Source organism: Berghia stephanieae, chromosome 10, assembly GCF_034508935.2.
Source record: "Berghia stephanieae isolate SIO BIC M18660-M18661 chromosome 10, UCSD_Bste_1.3, whole genome shotgun sequence".
NCBI classification, from domain to species: Eukaryota; Metazoa; Mollusca; class Gastropoda; order Nudibranchia; family Aeolidiidae; genus Berghia; species Berghia stephanieae.
In genome coordinates this window covers 719,084-744,465 of record NC_088369.1, presented here as the reverse complement: position 1 = coordinate 744,465, position 25,382 = coordinate 719,084, and the positions used below count along the sequence as shown (strand labels likewise).

The following is a 25,382-nucleotide window of genomic DNA, read 5'->3' as shown; positions in this document are numbered from 1 at the left end:
GCAAGTTTATAAGTACATTTACACTGTTATTTATTGATATTGCGTAGGAAAATCGCTGAAAATCGAATCTCGATCTGAACAGAAAATCAAGTCTCAGTCAGTACAGAAACTCAAGGTTATCGTAACAGTCAGGTCAGAAAATCAAGTTCATTCATTCGAAGCACAATGATTGCACTTAAACCGCCATCCATGGATTTTGAAAGCAGCAATATCGCAGAAAACTGGCGATCTTGGAGCCAACATATGAAACTTCTTCTAACGGGTCCGTTAGCCGAAAAGAAAGATGAGCAAAAATCGAGCTACTTTCTACTTTACATTGGACAAGCAGGACGTGATATTTATAATACCTGGTCATTGGCAACAGACACTCCAGTACAGACGCTGTTTGACAAATTCAGTGAATACTGCCAACCTAAAAAGAACACAATCATGGCCAGATATCGTTTCAACTCCCGCCTCCAAAAAGAGAATGAGACAATAGACCAGTTTGTCACCGAATTACGACTGATCGCAAAAGAATGTGATTATGGCGAAATAAAAAACTTCCTCATCCGAGATAGAATCATATTCGGGACGAAAAACGACAAAATACGTGAACGGTTGCTTCAAGATGAGGACATTCAACTGGACAAAGCGTTAGACATAGCACGATCAATTGAGGCAACAGGTCATCAGTTATCTAGCATTCAAAACGCGCCGCAAGTCAATCATGTTGATATAAATACCTTCAGAAAAGACTCACGACACCGTCCTGTCGGACACCGAAAAGGTACCAAAGCACCCACTCACCAAACCAAACCAAACTTCTCTCACTGCCTCAACTGTGGTGGCACGGCTCACCATCCGACGAAATGCCCTGCTCGAAACAAAACATGCAACTACTGCAAAAAACCGAACCATTTTGCCAAAGTCTGCAAGAAGCTAAAATACAACCAAACAAAATCAAAATCCGTACACGAAGTTCGTGAGCAGTCCGATTCTGGTGAAGAAGTAATGTTCGATTGCATCGAATTCCAGACAATAGACTCAACTAAAAAGAAGAGGGATGAAGCATTCGCATATATACAAATCGACTTACCACAATACAAGACAACAAAAACTACACTCAAAGTCAAGGTAGACACAGGCGCTCAAGGAAATGCACTGCCCTTGAGACTTTTCAAACAAATGTTCCCCGACGACATCGACAAAGATGGGAAACCAACCTCACTCACTCCATCTCACAAAATATTGACTGGCTATGGTGGCCATAAGATCAGACAGTTTGGAACATGCCAAATTGAATGTCAGTACAACAAAATAAAGCATTCAGCAACATTCTATGTCACAGAAGATGAAGGAGCAGCAATAATGGGGTTACCATCAGCAGAGAAATTGAATCTTGTTACTCTAAACTGCCAGATACAGGAAAATAAAACTGACTCCAAAGAAAATCTGATCCAGAACTTTCCAGAAACTTTCGATGGTATTGGCAAATTCGAGGGGAAATATAAGATACACGTCGATCCAAATGTCCCTCCGGTGATACATGCTCAAAGAAAAGTACCCATCACGCTAAAAGACAAAATAAAGAAGGAATTGGATGAAATGTGCGAAAATGAAATAATTACCAAAGTACGTGAAGGTGAACCAACAAAATGGGTCAACAGTCTTGTATACCGGGAGAAAAGCAACGGCAGGTTGAGATTATGCCTGGACCCAAAGGACCTCAATAAAGCGATAAGAAGAGAACATTATGTCACCCCAACACTCGAAGAGATCCTACCGAAACTGTCCGGGGCAAAATATTTCTCGATTCTCGACGCAAAATGCGGATATTGGAATATTGAACTCGAAGAAGAATCCAGCTACCTCACCACCTTTAACACTCCTTTCGGCAGATATCGTTTCTTACGATGTCCTTTCGGTTTAAAGATGAGTCAGGATATCTTCCAAATGAAAATCGACCAGACGTTCGAAGGCTGCCCCGGAGTCGTCGGAATTTCAGATGACATCGTTGTTTGCGGGAAGACAGAAACAGAACATGATAACAACCTGAAGAGAATGATAAACAAATGCCAAGAAACCGGTCTCAAATTGAACCCCGAAAAATGCAAAATCAAACAGAAAGAGATTAAATTCTACGGAATAATATGCACCGAAGACGGGGTAAAACCAGATCCAGACAAAGTGTCAGCACTGCAAAACATGGCACCTCCGACAAACACTCAGGAGCTGCAATCATTCCTTGGACTCACAACATACATGAGTACCTTCATCAAAGGAGCTAGTGACCTCACCGCACCCTCAGGGATCTTATAAAAAAGGGGCACAACTTTGATTGGAATGCCAGCCACGATGACGCTTTCAGGAAAATCAAAGAAGCAATCTCAAGTCACACAACACTGGCATATTTCGACAGTAAAAAGCCGATAACATTACAGGTCGACAGCTCACTGAAGGGACTGGGTGCCACACTCCTACAAGATGGCCAGCCAGTCGCCTTCGCCAGCAAAGCATTAACAGACGAAGAGACAAGGTACGCGAACATAGAGAGAGAGCTACTCGCAGTTGTCTACGGGTGTGAACGGTTTCACACGTACGTATATGGACAACAATTTACTGTTGAAACTGACCATAAGCCACTCACAACGATCCAATTAAAGCACCTGAAAGCAGCACCCCCTAGACTACAACGCATGCTGTTAAGGATACAGCCATATGATCTTAACATCATCTACATCCCCGGGAAAGACATGCAAATTGCAGATGCTTTATCCAGGCTGTCACTAGAGAAAAATGATCAAATTAAAGACATGGATGTAAACATCCACGAAGTAATGCCTCAATTCAGCAAAAACATCTTGCAGAGAATCCGGGAGGAGACAGCCAAGGACCATGAGCTGAATGCGCTCAAGGAGATCGTCTTCACGGGATGGCCTGAGAAAATACATGAGACCTCCGTTCTCACGAAACCTTACTGGAATTACCGCGACGAGATCGGTCTGGAAGAGGGGATCCTCATGAAAAATCGCAGAGTAATCATACCCACATCCATGAAAAAAGAGATACTCCAGAAACTGCATGAACCACATCTCGGAATTGAGAAGACAAAACTGCGCGCCCGGGACTCAGTCTACTGGAGAAACATCAACCGAGATATCGAAGAGATCACCAAGGCATGCAACACCTGCCAATCCCTCCAACCAGCCCAACAAAAAGAACCCCTGGTACAGACTGAAATACCCACAGGGCCATGGCACACCATAGGAACAGACTTATTCTACCTGAAAGGGGAAGAATACTTACTGGTGTCTGACTACTTCTCCAAATTTCCCTTTGTTAGGAAAATACCCAGAGGCCAAAGCACGAGCCAAAAGGTGGCAACTCTCACAAAGCAGATAATTAGCGAACATGGAATACCAGCCGTCATCCGATCAGACAATGGCCCTCACTTCATCGGCAACGCATACAAAGACCTAATCAACAGCTACAACATCCGACACGAAACAAGCACCCCACACTACCCACAAAGTAATGGGATCATCGAGAGTCAAGTAAAGATTGTAAAAAGAACTTTACTGAAAGCTATGGAATCAAACTCAGACCCAGATCTGTCAATGATTGCACTACGCAATACCCCTATCGATAATAACACCCCATCGCCCGCACAAACTCTACTCAATCGAACCCTGAGTGATGGTCTTCCACGACGACCAACAAAACCAAACAACTTCAATTCCACAACCAAAGCACTGGAACAAAGGCAACAACAACAAGCTCACTACTACAATAGAGCTGCACGCCCATTAACAGCTCTCGACAACGAACAACCGATTGTTTACCAAGACCAATCCAAAAAGAGATGGATACCGGGGAAGATAGTACACAAACATAAACACCCCAGATCATACATTGTCCAATCAAACACTGGACAAAATATTCGTCGAAACAGAAACCAGCTTAGAGACGTTCCATTCTTCAACAAGCCAAAAACGAACGGTAACAATATGCCTCTCAACGACCCACAAGACAAACTACATGAGAAACCTCCAAATGCGATGGTCGAGCCCCCATGCTCACCTTCGCGAGAACAGCCAGTGCACGAACGCACGCCTGTTCGTGGAGACAACGTGTCTCCACAGGAACACCCCTTTAAACCACATCCATACACTACTAGAAGTGGACGTACTGTTATAAAACCTTCAAAATACACATCATAGGCATGGCCATTGTTAAGGAAAATGAAATAAAAATCGACGTCCACACCCAATTTGCAAAAAAAAAAACCACACTAGGTCCATTAGACACTAGTTAAAGCTGCTAGAGCTATGCATATGTGCAGTAGCTGTACATATTTCATAGATTGTGGTTAGTTAGACAACAAACACAAACCTTTTCGAATGGATTACCTACCAGTTACCAGAAACATTTTTGATTACAGGACTACCAACCAGAACAATATATGGATTATATACCTAATTTACTGTCGAGAATAATTAAATAGAATAGAGATAAGTCATTAATATTGTTAGCCATACTAAGTCAAATAATTATTTTTTTTTTCATTATCGAGAATGAAAATATGGATCAGTATGGGTGCACAGTTATAACTGTATGTTGTTGTTAAGAGCAGCTTAGATTAAAGCCTACTTTGAGTTATAGTAAATGTAAATCTTTATCTTAAAGAAGAGGGATGTCATATAATTCCTATACCTGAAAATGTAAGCATTCACGATAATAATTAGATATACCAAATTAGTGTATGGAAGATGTTATTGTTATTGTCCCGTACGAAAGCGAAACTAGGATCCGTTCCCGGTTCCCAAAATAGACAGCCTATGTAAAAGTCAAAGAATAAAGTATCATTGTGAAATCGAACTACATCTTGTTCAAATTTGTTAATCATGTAAAATAAAGAACATGACAGGGGGGTTGACCGAAGTATTATTATTGAGTTGACTCCAATGTATGAGGTCAATGACCTAGGTAATATTATATGTTGGCTCCAATCGGTAATATTATTGAGTACAGTCAGATTCTTTCCCTATTTACTTTTAGCCCTGTGTACTTGTGTGCCGGCACGCGCTCTTGTTTGATTAGGTGTGTGTTGAGGGGAGGGGGTAAGAGGGTCCTGACAAGGTTAAATCCATCCATTCAATGCTTTGCTCTGAGACTGCCAGGACCTGTGTGTCCTCTATTATTATTTGACCCCCTTTTTACTCTTTACATAATCTGCACCTTTTTACACATTTTATATTTTATCATTCGAGTACTTTGGGATTGTCTATTACATTTTCTGTTGCAAAGCATGTCATAGTCAACAACAGTAAGTTGAGTCCGCTTTTTTATCTCAAATTCCGCTTTTTATGTATTCTGATTCCTTCTTGGAGCCTCTGATGACCACTACATGACCTCTACTTCTCTGGTCAATTCAACGCAACCAAGCAACGTCAGCGAAAAGCGCGACATGAAGGGACATATTCTAGATTGGCTTGCTTTGTTCACATGCACTTTTGCTCATTTGGTTACACTCAGGTTATGTTGATTTTCGGTTAAGTCGATTTTTTTCACGGTTCCCCTGGGCATCGTCTTATCCGGAGTCCACTGTATAACGAAATTGACGACATTCATGCTTTTGTTATTGCATTGTTACCATCCACATTTATGACTAGGCATCATTAAACTGTATTAACCAGAGTAATAACGTTCATGGCTACACATGTTTTGTGTGTTGGTCCGTTATACTGCCGGATGCAGTGTTGTCAGCTTCATAGCCAAGCGCACACTATCTATCGAGTGATAATGGAATCCATAAAAATGACTATTGCGTTAATTAGCAATAACAATGCGTTGGGAATTCAGTTAATTGAAATATTAAAACTAAAATGGTGTTATATAAAATGGTTGAGATCTGTTATGATATTATGCACAATAAAGACGATGTGTTTGAAATGCATTTGTCTAAAACGGAAAACCCTTTGAAGCATGACAAACATTGGATGTTGTAAAGAGGTAGGTGTTGGGTCACGCAATTCAGGTCAAAATGCCAAGTGAGTAAAAGGTGTAAATGTAAATTAGCGCCACAAAAGGTCATAAGCCGATATTTTCTGTTAACACACATGAGATGTTTTGCATAAATCCTGTTCTTCATTGATGCATGGGCATTAAAATCGTTATGCAAAATGTCACAGTAAAGGTTGTTCACAATTATCTTATTAAATTTTATTTTATTAAGAACTGAATTCATCTCACTCCAGTTATATTTCGGTAGGCTTAGATAAACTTTACCTTCTAATATTAGATCGTCTTTCCTTTTATAGCCTTCCTCGAATTAATTTCTAATTAGTGAATACTTTTCGTTCTACATTCTGTCACGTAGCCACTTATTATAAAGCTGATAGGTCTAACATTTGACACTCACTTTCTCTCCACAATCTATGCCGGACGGCCAGTCGCTCTATTCCTATATATATATACTGTAAGATTTTTATCTTTTGGGACTTTGTAGATATTATATCTACACCATTAAGACGCCGGAGCTTTTAACTTTGATTGTATAATCTTCAAGGATCAAACCCGAGCCCGCTGTCAAAGGATTACATATTAAACCATTACCAATTGCCTGGAAGTGGAATTTTACGAGGCCGATCCTGTTATCAGAGGAATAGATCATCCAAGCCCATCAACTGCCTGGAAACGTAAACTTATGAACCTGACATATTATCATAAGTTACGTAAAATATTCATATCTCTATTTGTAACTGCCACGATCACTGTTTATCTCTTTTAATTAAATTTCATCATTATTTTTATTTCATTGTAAACAAATCGTTAATTGTTTTTTATTTATAGTAACTAGTAAATTCTGGGGCCTCATTCTACATATATCTTTATGCATAGTCGAGTAGCTCTTTACTCACTTGAGACCATGACATTTTGGAGGGGACACATATAAAGAATTGAATTTATTTAGTTACTTATATCTATTTCATCTAACTTTAAAGTTTAAATTGTAAAACTCTTAATTGCCCCACTTGATCATATTTTAATTGAACTCCCTATTTACAGGATTAAATTTTTTTCTTTTTCATTTCTTCATTTAAATGGAATAGCAATTTATCCATTCATTCTTTCATTCAAATTGAATAGCATTTTATTGATTCATTCCTTCATCCATTTATTCATTTATAAATCATTCATTCATTCATTGTTCATTCATTTATTTTATTCATTCATTCATTCATTCATTCATCCATTCATTCGTTTATTTACTCATTTATCCAATCATTCATACATTTATTCCTCCCTTCATTCTTTCATTCATACATTATCCATTCATTCATTCATCTATTCACTCAGTTTTTCATTCATTCATTCATTCCTTGTCCACTTTGTTATTATATCACTCATTTCATTTTGTTGTTTGCCTCATTCATGAATTGTTTTCAATATGTTTACATTCCATAACGATTCATTCACCTATCATCCAATCACTCAGTGTTGTGAACACATTTTGTAACTATTGTAAATCTTACGATATTTTATTGTTTTGTATTTCAGACATCACTGTTAAACACTCTTCAATGCCTAATTACAATTGTTGAACAACCATTGAACAAGAGAGAGGTCCCAGCCACGAACTGAGTTGGTAAATATATCCTTCATTATTCTCTTTTACATGAGTTGGGCATCACATAGTAACTATAGACATCGTAATTTGTTTTGCATAGTGATTTGTTTTAAATACATTTTTGGCATATTACTGTTACCGAAAACCACTTATATATTATGTTCTGAAAAGTGAGTCTTTAAAAAAAAATAAATAAAAGGAGTCTACTAGCCGTCGTGTTATATTTAGTGATAGATAACTTGGGATTATTTTGGTATCCTATTATTGTTATCACACTCTAGTATATTAGCGTCATTGCGAATAATTGTACACAAACTAGCGACGAGTCACAAACATTGGTGATACATTTTTCGTAGTAACATAGTTTAGAGTACACGCGATTGACACATTGTTATTGACTCAAGTAATAATAACTCCGCATTGTATTTTGACACATTGCTTTATAAGATATAACGATAAAAGGCATCAAATTCAACATACATAATAAGTTGAAATAAGAAAGAGAGATTTCTAAAAATAGAACAGTTCATTCCAGTAAGTGTAAATAAATAAAACAGTCAGTAACAGTATCCTGTCAATATAATATATATAAAATATCGTAACTAATTTATTGCAAAAATGGAAGCATATAAAAGATACTTAAGTCTCGCAAAGGACTTAGAAATACCCAGGAAAGAATATTTTCATGGTGCGAAGAGAAAATAAAAGAAGAAAAAGAAGAAAGAATTCGTAAAGAAGAAAATGAAGAAAGAATACGTAGAGAAGAACGAGAAGAAAGAGTCCAAGAAAGGGAACTAAAAAGACAAATAGCTTTAGCAGAAGAAGAAACCAAAAGGACCCAAATGATGTTGGAAATTGAAAAAACAAAAACCGGTCATGAAAGAAAACATAATAATAGTGATGAATTTTTCGTGAAACTTCCACGCATGCCAACATACGATGAACGCTCAGACTGTCTAGAATCCTTCTTACACCGATTCGAAGTTCAGGCTAAAGGTTATCGTTGGCCAGAAAGCAAATGGGCCACAGCCTTGATTAACTGCTTATCTGGAGAACCGCTAAAAGTTTTCTATACCTTAACAACTGAAGATGCAGATGATTATGGTAAAATTAAAGACGCTCTACTAAAAAGATTTAGATTAACGGAAGATGGTTACCAGGAAAGGTTTCACACTGCAAAACCGGAAAGTGGAGAAGACTTTAATACATTCGTGAACCGAATTACTCAATTTCTAAATCGGTGGCTTGAGTTGGCAAACGTAAAACAAGACGACTTTGCAGGCCTTTACTATCTCACGCTGAAGAATCGAATCTATCAAGCTTGCAACCCAGATTTAGTCGCATTCTTTAAAGAGAGAAAGCCAGAAAACTTGGACAAATTAAAAATCTACGCAGAAACCTTTAACAGCGCACATCCATTGACACCCCTTAGCAGAACATTGAAGGAACCATACTACGCTGCTGCTGCTCAGAGTCCAGGTACACCTAAAGTTCAGTACTCAAATAGAACGAGCCGATCAATCACTCGGAACACGCAAGTGAAACAGATGACATAGTAACAAACCATGGAACAAACAGTTCAATAGAGACCATAGCCGACCCTATCAAAACAAAACAAGAAATAGCACTGACAATAATACTGAGTATAAGAAAACCAACAAACCTATAATTAAATGTCAATATTGTGGAATGAAAGGCCACACAGCAGACAGATGTTACAAAATCGTGGGATATCCAAAAGAAACTGCAAATGCATCACTCCAAACTAGTGTAAATAATCAGACACGAGTAATGTCAGGAGAAAATATAAATGTGTATTGCGTGAAAGGTATGTCACTTTTAACACAAACTCACAAGTCAGGATCGCTTTTTTTTTGTGAAGGCAAAGCTAATGGAACTGATTGCAAAATATTGAGAGACACAGGATGCAGTACAGTAGGAATAAAAGCATCTTTGATCAATGACGAAGACAAAACTGGAAAAACGGTACAATGCATCACATTCAGTGGCACAGTCGAAACCTTTGAAACAGCTAACGTGTACATAGAAACCCCATACTATACAGGAATAGTGGAATGCTGTATACTTCCCAACCCCGTCGCTGATGTTATTGTTGGCAATATAAAAGGTCTTAAAGACAACCCAACAGATGTAAAAGAATGGTCATTAACCCAAAAAACAGCTTGTCTAGCAGAAACAAGAAAGATGACTAAGACAACAGAGAAGCCAATGACTATTTCTCTTGAACCACAACAATTTGACAGGAACACGTTCATTGAAGAACAGAAAAAGGACCCGACTTTAACTTCATATTTCAATATCGCAAACAAAGGGACGAAATCAAAAGTTGAATACATCATTGAAAAAGATATTCTGTTCAGGTTACATAGGAAAAGAAACAAAATAGCTAAACAACTGGTCACGCCGAGTATTTACAGAAACAAAATCCTTGGAATAGCGCACGATTCAATAACTTCTGGACATCTTGGGAGCTCTTCCACATTGAAGAGAATATCCGAGAATTTCACATGGCCTGGAATTACTAAAGACGTCCGAGAATATGTGAAATCGTGTGACACATGCCAAAGAAGAGTCGCAAAAGGCAGAATACCGAGATTGCCATTAGAGACAACCCCAGTTATTGAAAAAGTTTTTCAAAAGTTGCAATTGACATTATAGGCCCTTTAACAAAATCAGATAGAAACCATACACACATACTAACACTAGTCGATTACGCAACCAGGTGGCCAGAAGCGATAGCATTGAAATCAACTACATCGGATCACATAGCTGAAGCATTGATGACAATTTTTACTAGAATAGGCATACCAAATGAGATACTGTCGGACAATGGACCCCAATTTACATCACATATGATGCATGAAACCATGAAACTCATGGGAATCCAACACTCATTCACAACTCCCTACCACCCCCAAGCAAATGGTCTTTGTGAAAGATTTAATGGCACTCTAAAGAATATGTTAAGAAAAGTGTCAGCAGAAAAACCAGATGATTGGGACAGATACTTACCAGCAATCCTATTTGCATATAGAGAAATACTCCAAGAATCTACAGGCTACTCCCCATTTGAGTTGATGTATGGACGATCACCTTGCGGCCCGATCAATATAGTAGCCGACATTTGTAAAGGGAATGAGGAGGACAATAACGAAATTATGTTTGCTTACGAATATGTAAGAAACCTGAAAGACAGAATAGAGGACACGTGTAAGCTAGCACAGGAATCCGTCACTAAAAAAGCAGAGAAATACAAGGAATACTCTGATCGCAAAAGCAAATCAAGAAAATTTGAGATTGGTGACAAAGTACTAATACTCTTACCCGATGACTCGAGTAAACTTTTAGCTACATGGAAAAGACCATTCAAAATAACAGCAGTAAAATCTAATGTTAATTACGAGATTAAAATTAACAACACAACAAAGACATTCCATGCAAATATGCTAAAAAAATATTTCGATAGAGACACAGAGTCGCAACCTATGTTTACTAATATCGAAGCTTCAAATGCAGGATTAGTCATACCGTTGGTCATGGGACACAGACACCCGAGACAGAAAAACAAACAAAAATCGCACAATTGCAACCACCTAAGACAAAAAAAGAAGTACGCAAAGTACTTGGGCTCCTAAATTTTTACAGGAAATACATTTACAACTTCGCGCACATCGCGACACCGCTAACAAATCTGACAAAGAATGGGTCACCGAACAAAATTGTTTGGACAGAAGCGTGTCAGAATAGCTTTAAACAATTAAAGGCATTACTCTGTTCAGAACCAATTCTTAAATTACCCGACATATCAAAAGAATTTGTTGTAAGAACTGACGCGTCTGATAAGGGCATCGCAGGTGTACTATTACAGGAGCATGAGGGAACTCTAATGCCTTGCTTATATGCAAGCAGAAAATTATTGGACAGAGAATCACGATACTCTGTAATAGAGCGTGAAGGACTGGCCATCGTCTTTGCTTTAAAGACATTCAGCAGATATCTACTGTAAAAGAGTTTGTGGTCGAAACGGACCATAAACCACTCACGTACATAAGAAATAACAAAATGAATAATAGTAGAGTACTAAGGTGGAGTCTATTTTTGCAAAATTACACTTTCAGTATCTCTCACATACCAGGCTGTGAAAATATTCACGCCGACCTACTTTCTCGATTAGTATAAACACGTGAGAAGGGTATAACTTAACCTCCCATGCATACTGTTAGTTACCTCGCAAACTATGCCAAATCAGAAAGCACAATTTCGATAATTTTATTTGTAAACATGATGACCCAACTTAATGTAACATTGAGTATTGTTTGGATATATATACCATACCCATTCATGATTTGGGAAATCTTCTCTTTACTATTATTGTTATGAATTTTCACTCATTTATGATTAATAATTGAAATGTCAATATTCCATTTACATTTTCATTCATTTCATTCAGTAAATTACCTTCATATCATCGACTTAAATCATGCTTCATTGCCATCACTATTGTTTATCACAATGATTTGTAATCACATTGCCATCATGTTGTTCATCACAATGATTTGTAATCACAATCTTTCATTGTTATTGTCACCCATTCATATACCTACGTTAATATAAACATTTCCATGTCTAGTTAATAAATAATTTAATTGTAGCACAAATCATAACAATGGATTAATGCTAGAGTATCATGATAGTAAATTTACTTCCGTTTGTAAAATCTATCTTTCCATAATGGTTAAAGAGTATATTTTAAACGTGGGTGGGGGGTGTCACAGTAAAGGTTGTTCACAATTATCTTATTAAATTTTATTTTATTAAGAACTGAATTCATCTCACTCCAGTTATATTTCGGTAGGCTTAGATAAACTTTACCTTCTAATATTAGATCGTCTTTCCTTTTATAGCCTTCCCTCGAATTAATTTCTAATTAGTGAATACTTTTCGTTCTACATTCTGTCACGTAGCCACTTATTATAAAAGCTGATAGGTCTAACATTTGACACTCACTTTCTCTCCACAATCTATGCCGGACGGCCAGTCGCTCTATTCCTATATATATACTGGAAGATTTTTATCTTTTGGGACTTTGTAGATATTATATCTACACCATTAAGACGCCGGAGCTTTTAACTTTGATTGTATTATCTTCAAGGATCAAACCCAAGCCCGCTGTCAAGGACTACACAATAACTTCTTACCAATTGCCTGGAAGTGGAATTTTACGAGTCCAATCCTGTTATCAGAGGAATAGATCATCCAAGCCCATCAACTGCCTGGAAACGTAAACTTATGAACCTGATATATTATCATAAGTTACGTAAAGTATTCATATCTCTATTTGTAACTACCACGATCACTGTTTATCTCTTTTAATTAAATTTCATCATTATTTTTATTTCATTGTAAACAAATCGTTAATTGTTTTTCATTTATAGTAACTAGTAAATTCTGGGGCCTCATTCTACATATATCTTTATGCATAGTCGAGTAGCTCTTTACTCACTTGAGACCATGACATTTTGGAGGGGACACATATAATGAATTGAATTTATTTAGTTACTTATATCTATTTTATCTAACTTTAAAGTTTAAATTGTAAAACTCTTAATTGCCCCACTTGATCATATTTTAATTGAACTCCCTATTTACAGGATTAAATTTTTTTTCTTTTTCATTTCTTCATTTAAATGGAATAGCAATTTATCCATTCATTCTTTCATTCAAATTGAATAGCATTTTATTGATTCATTCCTTCATCCATTTATTCATTTATAAATCATTCAGTCATTCATTGTTCATTCATTTATTTATTCATTCATTCATTCATTCATCCATTCATTCGTTTATTCACTCATTTATCCAATCATTCATACATTTATTCCTCCCTTCATTCTTTCATTCATACATTATCCATTCATTCATTCATCTATTCACTCAGTTTTTCATTCATTCATTCATTCCTTGTCCACTTTGTTATTATATCACTCATTTCATTTTGTTGTTTGCCCCATTCATGAATTGTTTTCAATATGTTTACATTCCATAACGATTCATTCACCTGTCATCCAATCACTCAGTGTTGTGAACACATTTTGTAACTATTGTAAATCTTACGATATTTTATTGTTTTGTATTTCAGACATCACTGTTAAACACTCTTCAATGCCTAATTACAATTGTTGAACAACCATTGAACAAGAGAGAGGTCCCAGCCACGAACTGAGTTGGTAGATATATCCTTCATTATTCTCTTTTACATGAGTTGGGCATCACATAGTAACTATAGACATCGTGATTTGTTTTGCATAGTGATTTGTTTTAAATGCATTTTTGGCATATTACTGTTACCGAAAACCACTTATATATTATGTTCTGAAAAGTGAGTCTTTAAAAACTAAATAATAATAAAAGGAGTCTACTAGCCGTCGTGTTATATTTAGTGATAGATAACTTGGGATTATTTTGGCATCCTATTATTGTTATCACACTCTAGTATATTAGCGTCATTACGAATAATTGTACACAAACTAACGACGAGTCACACACATTGGTGATACATTTTTCGTAGTAACATAGTTTAGAGTACACGCGATTGACACATTGTTATTGACACAAGTCATAATAACTCCGCATTGTATTGACACATTGCTTTATAAGATATAACGATAAAAGGCATCAAATTAAACATACATAATAAGTTGAAATAAGAGAGAGAGATTTCTAAAAATAGAACAGTTCATTCCAGTAAGTGTAAATAAATAAAACAGTCAGTAACAGTATCCTGTCAATATAATATATATAAAACATCGTAACTAATTTATTGCAACATGAAAGCATATAAAAGATACTTAAGTCTGGCAAAGGACTTAGAAATACCCCAGGAAAGAATATTTTCATGGTGCGAAGAGAAAGTAAAAGAGAAAAAGAACATGAAGAAAGAATTCGTAGAGAAGAAAATGAAGAAAGAATTCGTAAAGAAGAAAAAGAACATGAAGAAAGAATTCGTAGAGAAGAAAATGAAGAAAGAATTCGTAAAGAAGAAAAAGAACACGAAGAAAGAATTCGTAGAGAAGAAAATGAAGAAAGAATTCGTAGAGAAGAACGAGAAGAAAGAGTCCAAGAAAGGGAACTAAAAAGACAAATAGCTTTAGCAGAAGAAGAAACCAAAAGGACCCAAATGATGCTGGAAATTGAAAAAACAAAAACCGGTCATGAAAGAAAACATAATAATAGTGATGAATTTTTCGTGAAACTTCCACGCATGCCAACATACGATGAACGCTCAGACTGCCTAGAATCCTTCTTACACCGATTCGAAGTTCAGGCTAAAGGTTATCGTTGGCCAGAAAGCAAATGGGCCACAGCCTTGATTAACTGCTTATCTGGAGAACCGCTAAAAGTTTTCTATACCTTAACAAATGAAGATGCAGATGATTATGGTAAAATTAAAGACGCTCTACTAAAAAGATTTAGATTAACGGAAGATGGTTACCAGGAAAGGTTTCACACTGCAAAACCGGAAAGTGGAGAAGACTTTAATACATTCGTGAACCGAATTACTCAATTTCTAAATCGGTGGCTTGAGTTGGCAAACGTAAAACAAGACGACTTTGCAGGCCTTTACTATCTCACGCTGAAGAATCGAATCTATCAAGCTTGCAACCCAGATTTAGTCGCATTCTTTAAAGAGAGAAAGCCAGAAAACTTGGACAAATTAAAAATCTACGCAGAAAACTTTAACAGGGCACATCCATTGACACCCCTTAGCAGAACATTGAAGGAACCATACTACGCTGCCGCTGCTCAGAGTCCAGGTACACCTAAAGTTCAGTACTCAAATAGAACGAGCCGATCAATCACTCGGAACACGCAAGTGAAACAAGATGATCATAGTAACAAACCATGGAACAAACAGTTCAATAGAGACCATAGCCGACCCTATCAAAACAAAACAAGAAATAGCACTGACAATAATACTGAGTATAAGGAAACCAACAAACCTATAATTAAATGTCAATATTGTGGAATGAAAGGCCACACAGCAGACAAATGTTACAAAATCGTGGGATATCCGAAAGAAACTGCAAATGCATCACTCCAAACCAGTGTAAATAATCAGACACGAGTAATGTCAGGAGAAAATATAAATGTGTATTGCGTGAAAGGTATGTCACTTTTAACACAAACTCACAAATCAGGATCGCTATTTTTTTGTGAAGGCAAAGCTAATGGAACTGATTGCAAAATATTGAGAGACACAGGATGCAATACAGTAGGAATAAAAGCATCTTTGATCAATGACGAAGACAAAACTGGAAAAAACGGTACAATGCATCACATTCAGTGGCACAGTCGAAACCTTTGAAACAGCTAACGTGTACATAGAAACCCCATACTATACAGGAATAGTGGAATGCTGTATACTTCCCAACCCCGTCGCTGATGTTATTGTTGGCAATATAAAAGGTCTTAAAGACAACCCAACAGATGTAAAAGAATGGTCATTAACCCAAGAAACAGCTTGTCTAGCAGAAACAAGAAAGATGACTAAGACAACAGAGAAGCCAATGACTATTTCTCTTGAACCACAACAATTTGACAGGAACACGTTCATTGAAAAACAGAAAAAGGACCCGACTTTAACTTCATATTTCAATATCGCAAACAAAGGGACGAAATCAAAAGTTGAATACATCATTGAAAAAGATATTCTGTTCAGGTTACATAGGAAAAGAAACAAAATAGCTAAACAACTGGTCACGCCGAGTATTTGCAGAAACAAAATCCTTGGAATAGCGCACGATTCAATAACTTCTGGACATCTTGGGAGCTCTTCCACATTGAAGAGAATATCCGAGAATTTCACATGGCCTGGAATTACTAAAGACGTCCGAGAATATGTGAAATCTTGTGACACATGCCAATAAAGAGTCGCAAAAGGCAGAATACCGAGATTGCCATTAGAGACAACCCCAGTTATTGAAAAAGTTTTTCAAAAAGTTGCAATTGACATTATAGGCCCTTTAACAAAATCAGATAGAAACCATACACACATACTAACACTAGTCGATTACGCAACCAGGTGGCCAGAAGCGATAGCATTGAAATCAACTACATCGGATCACATAGCTGAAGCATTGATGACAATTTTTACTAGAATAGGCATACCAAATGAGATACTGTCGGACAGTGGACCCCAATTTACATCACATATGATGCATGAAACCATGAAACTCATGGGAATCCAACACTCATTCACAACCCCCTACCACCCCCAAGCAAATGGTCTTTGTGAAAGATTTAATGGCACTCTAAAGAATATGTTAAGAAAAGTGTCAGCAGAAAAACCAGATGATTGGGACAGATACTTACCAGCAATCCTATTTGCATATAGAGAAATACCCCAAGAATCTACAGACTACTCCCCATTTGAGTTGATGTATGGACGATCACCTCGCGGCCCGATCAATATAGTAGCCGAAATTTGTAAAGGGAATGAGGAGGACAATAACGAAATTATGTTTGCTTACGAATATGTAAGAAACCTGAAAGACAGAATAGAGGATACATGTAAGCTAGCACAGGAATCCGTCACTAAAAAAGCAGAGAAATACAAGGAATACTCCGATCGAAAAAGCAAGTCAAGAAAATTTGAGATTGGTGACAAAGTACTAATACTCTTACCCGATGACTCGAGTAAACTTTTAGCTACATGGAAAGGACCATTCAAAATAACAGCAATAAAATCTAATGTTAATTACGAGATTAAAATTAACAACACAACAAAGACATTCCATGCAAATATGCTAAAAAAATATTTTGATAGAGACACAGAGTCGCAACCTATGTTTACTAATATCGAAGCTTCAAATGCAGGATTAATCATACCGTTGGTCATGGGACACAGACACCCGAGACAGAAAAAACAAACAAAAATCGCACAATTGCAACCACCTAAGACAAAAAAAGAAGTACGCAAAGTACTTGGGCTCCTAAATTTTTACAGGAAATACATTTACAACTTCGCGCACATCGCGACACCGCTAACAAATCTGACAAAGAATGGGTCACCGAACAAAATTGTTTGGACAGAAGCGTGTCAGAATAGCTTTAACCATTTAAAGGCATTACTCTGTTCAGAACCAATTCTTAAATTACCCGACATATCAAAAGAATTTGTTGTAAGAACTGACGCGTCTGATAAGGGCATCGCAGGTGTACTATTACAGGAACATGAGGGAACTCTAATGCCTTGCTTATATGCAAGCAAAAAATTATTGGACAGAGAATCACGATACTCTGTAATAGAGCGTGAAGGACTGGCCATCGTCTTTGCTTTAAAGACATTAAGCAGATATCTACTGCTAAAAGAGTTTGTGGTCGAAACGGACCATAAACCACTCACGTACATAAGAAATAACAAAATGAATAATAGAGTACTAAGGTGGAGTCTATTTTTGCAAAATTACACTTTCAGTATCTCTCACATACCAGGCTGTGAAAATATTCACGCCGACCTACTTTCTCGATTAGTATAAACACGTGAGAAGGGTATAACTTAACCTCCCATGCATACTGTTAGTTACCTCGCAAACTATGCCAAATCAGAACGCACAATTTCGATAATTTTATTTGTAAACATGATGACCCAACTTAATGTAACATTGAGTATTGTTTGGATATATATACCATACCCATTCATGATTTGGGAAATCTTCTCTTTATCTATTATTGTTATGAATTTTCACTCATTTATGATTAATAATTGAAATGTCAATATCCCATTTACATTTTCATTCATTTCATTCAGTAAAATACCTTCATATCATCGACTTAAACCATGCTCCATTGCCATCACTATTGTTTATCACAATGATTTGTAATCACATTGCCATCATGTTGTTCATCACAATGATTTGTAATCACAATCTTTCATTGTTATTGTCACCCATTCATATACCTACGTTAATATAAACATTTCCATGTCTAGTTAATAAATAATTTAATTGTAGCACAAATCATAACAATGGATTAATGCTAGAGTATCATGATAGTAAATTTACTTCCGTTTGTAAAATCTATCTTTCCCATAATGGTTAAAGAGTATATTTTAAACGTGGGTGGGGGGTGTCACAGTAAAGATTGTTCACAATTATCTTATTAAATTTTATTTTATTAAGAACTGAATTCATCTCACTCCAGTTATATTTCGGTAGGCTTAGATAAACTTTACCTTCTAATATTAGATCGTCTTTCCTTTTATAGCCTTCCCTCGAATTAATTTCTAATTAGTGAATACTTTTCGTTCTACATTCTGTCACGTAGCCACTTATTATAAAAGCTGATAGGTCTAACATTTGACACTCACTTTCTCTCCTAAATCTATGCCGGACGGCCAGTCCCTCTATTCCTATATATATACTGGCAGATTTTTATCTTTTGGGACTTTGTAGATATTATATCTACACCATTAAGACGTCGGAGCTTTTAACTTTGATTGTATAATCTTCAAGGATCAAACCCAAGCCCGCTGTCAAGGACTACACAATAACTTCTTACCAATTGCCTGGAAGTGGAATTTTACGCGTCCAATCCTGTTATCAGAGGAATAGATCATCCAAGCCCATCAACTGCCTGGAAACGTAAACTTATGAACCTGATATATTATCATAAGTTACGTAAAGTATTCATATATCTATTTGTAACTACCACGATCACTGTTTATCTCTTTTAATTAAATTTCATCATTATTTTTATTTCATTGTAAACAAATCGTTAATTGTTTTTCATTTATAGTAACTAGTAAATTCTGGGGCCTCATTCTACATATATCTTTATGCATAGTCGAGTAGCTCTTTACTCACTTGAGACCATGACACATATATCTTTATGCATAGTCGAGTAGCTCTTTACTCACTTGAGACCATGACACAAAACATAAGTAGATTTTTTTTTAAATCACGCCTTTCCGTCACGACATCATAATTTATTGTCGTCTTGCCATTCCACGAAGGAATAATATGTATATTTCATCAAACAAGATGTCTGATGTCAATAGGAATCACCAACGTTGTCCAAGCGAGTAAACTGGGGGATAATAATCTTGCCCAAGGAAAAAAAGAAAATACCTAACGAATTCCTTCAAAATGGATAAGCGGAAATTTCATAATTTTGATACTATAAACTGTAAATCATCGATGAGTTACGATCCTTACCAGTTATCAATTTTAATATATCTGTTATAAGCGAAATCCTTTCCTATTGTTTTACAATTAATGAAAAAATATTGTTTGATAAAGACAAATTGATTCAGAGGGTCATACAAACTTTTGCAGCTGTGCATTGAGGGACAGTTGAGAAAAAGAAGATAAACACGCGCCACTTATTAAAAATCTGACTATAGTAGCAATCCCTAGCCCCTCGCCCTCCCTTTTTTCCCACGCAACCACATTCCACAACACAACACCCAACACAACACAACACAACACACACACACACATACGCAATGAGAACACACTACATCATATCATTACACAACAACACTCATCACCGCTAAATCAACAACACAACGGAAGAAAGGACTCAAGAAATAAACATCGACCCCTCGAATGAAAAAGCACACGACGGACAATATGCCACCGGCGACATGAAGATCATCGAAACATTTGTATTGGCCAAAAAAATGTGAGTGACTTTATATATATATATATATATATATATATATATATATATATATATATATATATATATATATATATATATATATATATATATTATCCTCACCTCATTTGGTTATTTCCTCCTACAACTACAACGCTGTTTCATACATTCGTTGGTATTTTGATGGATTCGTCAGGGAGGTATTCTGTTTAGTTATCTCCGGGAGGAATGCTGTTGTGTTCAGTTGGTGAGCATTTTGTTTCCGGACGTAGGATTTTTGCGCATGTGTGTGTGTGTGTGTGTGTGTGTGTGTGTGTGTGTGGTTTGTGTGGTGTGGTGTTGGGGAGGCGGTGCTGGGGCTCGTGGGCTCTGGGGCTATGAATGCTTTATTCGGTTGTGTAATGTGTATTAGACAGAAAGAGTTTTCTTCTGTCCAAGCAAGTGTTGAAAAGCTCTCTCTTTCTGTTTAGTGTGGCGTGTTGGGGGTATTTACTATGTGAATTTTCTCTTCTCCGTCTAATTCGCATTGTTTTGGTGTTTATTGAGTAACTTTTTTGTTTTGAGACGATGTCCCATGTGAAGTTGTATCGGGTGTTTGAGTCCTTTAATTTCCAGATGTTGTTCTCTCAATGTAGTCGGTGTTCTTTTTCTTTCGTGTTTGGAGGCTGAGATGTGTTGATTGTACAGCGTTTTGAAGCGGCCCTCCGTGAGTCCGATGTAGTTTTCCTGTCTGTCTGTGTTGGTGCGTAGCCATCGTAAAACTGATAGCCTGACACCGACCATATAATGACGTCAAAAGACCGCAAAAGAAAACAAATCGTGAGTTGTAATCTAGAGATCAACCAATGGAATCACTTGATTCTTTGAGCACTATTAACGACAACTCACTTGTCGCTGCACAAACCTAAAACATGACGTCAAAATATAATTCCTAGTAGATTCTAGTGTCCGGCTCAAGTTAACGATGGCCATGGTTGGTGTGGGTGACGGTTGCTTTCTATACAATACATGATTCGAGGACAAGAATTTATTCCTGCAGTTGCCTTAATTTTTCTTTCTTGGGGGCGAACTCGCAAAACTTATCCAGGTATACGAAAGTTTTGGTATATGTTAATCTCAAAAACAATCTAACAGAGGATTGACATGATAACTGAAGAAATTTAATCACAAAATTATTGCTATCACTCGATGCCAGGTTGTAGTCCAATGTGTGACTCTTTTCTGGTCTGAGGGAGTGCAAGTCTTTACCTGCCTTTAAACAGAATCTCAAGACACATCTTTACTGTATTTGCTTTTATTGACGCTATGAATCCTTGATTTGGCTATGAATTCATTGCATTGCATTTTTTTCACTCAAAATTGATAATTTATAGTGTAAAGTGCCTAGAGCTTGTGTTTTACACAAGAATGAGCGCTGTATAAATGTGTATTATCATTTTCTGCCATACACTTATCGTATTTGAACCACAAAAGGTATGTGTTACTCTGAATAATATATTTTTAAAAACCAGCTCATTGGAATGTTATGGGTCTTAGACACACTTCTCTAAATACAGACATATCTTGAAAATGTCTGTGGTCTGAGAGACTATTCAAACAACGCTATTTCAATGTCTGAGTTCGTCCATTATTCTTATATTAGAAGAAATAATATAAAATATGGTTTAAGTTGCCATGTGTTTAAGAAAATTGACACAGTATCTCGAAGGGACAAATATCAAACATCACTTTGAGACGATTGTGTCACAATCGACGTGTACTTATTTTCAGGTCTGATAGTCCCAATTGTTCTGGGCTCATTGTTGAAACGGGAAATACTGTCAATCCAAATTTAATAAATCGATTACAACAATGTTAAATCAAACCCACAATTGCGTTCGGATACAAGACCTGGAAATATGCACACCTAAGTCACAATTAATAAAGTATTTAGATAATCATTCCTGATTATCATGAAAACTCTCAGTTGGGTGTGAATATTTTCATCCACGAGGCATTTACTTCTAACATCTCTTCTGTATGTTGAATGATAAACATTATAATAACATGTACTTGATTGTTAAAAATATATATTTAGATCTTTTTACAGTTCATTTTGATTCATTGATGCCCAAAATCTGTTGCTATAACAGCAATAATTCCAAAGAAATTAAGACAACCTGGGAAAAGAAATAAATAATTCCAGCCCAGTTGAATGAGTATTTCTTCCAAGACTAAAGACATTACCAAATTCAGGATACTACCTGAAATGACAATAATCCCTATATTGCTTGCAAAATGTGTCTTTCCAAACAGCTTTGCAACAGCAATGTAATAAATAGAGAAGACAGACCCCATCATATCAAAATACATAACAGTCAGAGTAGAAAACGCCCAAATGTCGACTGTTGCTGTAAAAGGGTAGATCAATCCGATAATCGTGAATGAGCTGTTATAGAATAGAAAGAAATTCTTGATGCTGATATTGTCTTGTAAAATGCCCAGAAATATTGAGAGTATAAGTGTTGAAATTGTAGAGGCTGTGCCTACTCTGGCCAAGAAAAAATCATCGGCGATCAAGAGCTGTCCAAATTCTTTGTAGTAGTTGTTGATGGTGACGAGACTAGACGAGGTGGTTGTGAGAATAAGACATACGGTGTAGAATTTCGGAGTGAATATCATCTGACGTGGGCTTAAATTGGTGGATTGATTTACTGGTTGGTTTTCTTGGGATATTGGTGAAGACAATAATGATGTTGATGATGTTGTAGATGAAGAGGAGGATAATGATGATGCCAACCAGGAAATCTGAAATTTGTTTGGAGTCACTTGAGATGCTGTTGGTGGAGATAATGATGACGACGAAGACCATGATGATGACGATGATGAATGATGATGATGATGATGATGATGATGATGATGATGATGATGATGATGATGATGATGAATGATGATGATGGATGATGCTAACAATGAATGATGAATTGTTGAAATTGACGGTGGTGATGAGAGTCAGAGTGGAGATTTCGATGGTGATTTTTGTGTTGTTTTTAGTGATAAATATGAAGACAATGGTTTTGTTCCAGCCTGAATGTTTGTCAAATTTTTGTTGCTCTCTTCATTACGATAATTTTCTTCAGCATGACTTCTACAACTTTTCGAGTTCTGCTCCTCTTCCACTGGTCTGATTTTAACCAAGAAGTACCCTATGATTTGTAGAGTCAAACACAAGGTTTCTAGAATTACAAAAACTGATGGCACTTTATCTATAATATCCACCTTGGTAAAATATAGAACCCATCCAACTTTCTTGTCTGGAACCTTGTTATCGGGATTGACATACCACGTGACAATTAAGGTTGTAATAATGCCTCCTATAAAAAAGCCCGTTCTGGCAATAACCATACATTTTCCAGTTTTATTCCCAGCCCGATTGACAATGAGCTGCATGCATACACAGACTACAGCCCCATCTCCAACACCATTCAAAACCCCGAAGGTAAAAATCATCAATGCATTTGACTTTTGGATGGCAAAATAGGTAAGAAAGTAGCTGGCACTCGTTGTTATAATTCCGAAAATGAGAAGCAGTTTTGCGCCTGTTCGTCGGATTGCAAAACCGGAAATGAAAATAAATACACAACCACTAATTAATCTCAACGTCATTAGCCAGGGACCTTGGGCTGTTGGGTGCATTCCAGTGTAGTGAACCATGTAAGAATTTGTGTAGATCAATAAATTGCCCCAGAAGTATGAATGTCCGTAAGGGAAAATAAGGAGAAAACAACCGATAATCGTTAGCCACCCATTGGTAAAATGGAGACTTTTTCCTGACTTCATGACGGGAATTTAAAATAGTTCGAACATGGAAGAATGAAGAGAATTGGAATAGAAAGATAGTCTTAATAAATTTTTAATATATTAAATGAATTTAATTGATTAGATAAGACCCCTAAAAATTACTAGTTACTTTTTAAAAGAAAGAACAGATGACGGTTGTTTAAGATGATACGACTGGAAAGAATTGAGTCTTCATATAAATGAATGGTGATCACACTTACAAAAAAGAATTTGATGATATTATTACGAATCTTATGCGACCTTGCTGAGATGATAATATTAGAAATTGCTTGAGGTCTTGTGAGGTTCCACTTCAGATCGGAGAGACGTTGCAGTTCTTCTTTTGATCGAGTCTCGGACTTGATAAATTATTGACAGTTGTAAAGGTGATAAAGAGAGCTCGAGCGTCTTGTGGTCCACAAAGTACGGAGAGTAAGATGTAAATCTATAAATATAGACAATATGAGGAGTTGAATAGTGGCCGTCAAAGCGTAAGTTCTTGAGAGAAATGAAAAATGGAGATTAAATCCATCAGCATTTATAATTAGTGGTTACTTGACAAAAGCTGAATAAAAAGTATTCACAAATTTGAAATGAATTCAAATAGAAAGTTAATAAAGGAATGATAATCTAATATTATAAGCTAAAGTTTGTCTAAGCCTACCGAAACATAATTAGAGTGAGATGAACTCCGTTTTCATGTATGAAATACTAAAATAAAAATTTAGAACATTAAGGTGAATCGATGTTACGTGACACTTACCACTTCTCTGATGCACTTACTGAATAATGAGAGAAAGTTTTCTTTATGTGACCAACATTCTGAACTACGACATTATACAGCTATAACCATGCTACGTGGCGTGCAGTAACAAGGCGCTTGTTGTCAATTCCCGACAGAATTTGTTATATCCTAAAAAAAAGCTATAAATTAAATAATCATCACCTTAACATGCCAAAAAGTCTTACACGAAGTTTAAAAACAAACATTGTTATCTTTTTTCTTAACGAGGTTAAAAGTAATCTTATTTTTCATGGATGTTAGAATCAAAAACTATTTTTGTCAAAAATGATGATGGATGTTTTGTCGGATGACACTAACAGAGTGATAACGGAATCCATAAAAGTGACTATTGCGTTTATTAGCAAGAACAATGGGTCGGGAATGCAGGTAATTACAATATCGAAACTAAACCGATGTTACCTGAAATGGTTGATTTACATTTCTATTCTGATATTATGAACAATACAGACTGTTTTAATATCCATT

The 25,382-nt window shown here is 36.4% G+C and overlaps 3 protein-coding genes across 3 annotated transcripts; 1 reads left to right on the top strand and 2 right to left on the bottom strand.

The window, feature by feature from the left end:
* Positions 1-165: 165 nt before the first annotated feature.
* LOC144955967 (uncharacterized) lies at positions 166-4,202 on the top strand. The gene is made up of 3 exons (XM_078886230.1): positions 166-1,465; positions 1,616-2,171; positions 2,333-4,202. The coding sequence occupies exons 1-3, from the start codon at positions 166-168 to the stop codon at positions 4,200-4,202; spliced, it is 3,726 nt and encodes a 1,241-aa protein (XP_078742356.1).
* A 17,118-nt stretch (positions 4,203-21,320) lies between these two features.
* LOC144955966 (uncharacterized) lies at positions 21,321-22,954 on the bottom strand. The gene is made up of 2 exons (XM_078886229.1): positions 22,520-22,954; positions 21,321-21,443 (listed from the first exon to the last, which is right to left on the bottom strand). The coding sequence occupies exons 1-2, from the start codon at positions 22,952-22,954 to the stop codon at positions 21,321-21,323; spliced, it is 558 nt and encodes a 185-aa protein (XP_078742355.1).
* A 292-nt stretch (positions 22,955-23,246) lies between these two features.
* LOC144955890 (uncharacterized) lies at positions 23,247-25,048 on the bottom strand. The gene is made up of 2 exons (XM_078886148.1): positions 24,876-25,048; positions 23,247-24,557 (listed from the first exon to the last, which is right to left on the bottom strand). Exon 2 carries the CDS (start codon positions 24,110-24,112, stop codon positions 23,285-23,287), a length of 828 nt encoding a protein of 275 aa, XP_078742274.1. The 5' UTR covers positions 24,113-24,557; positions 24,876-25,048; the 3' UTR covers positions 23,247-23,284.
* Positions 25,049-25,382: the final 334 nt, after the last annotated feature.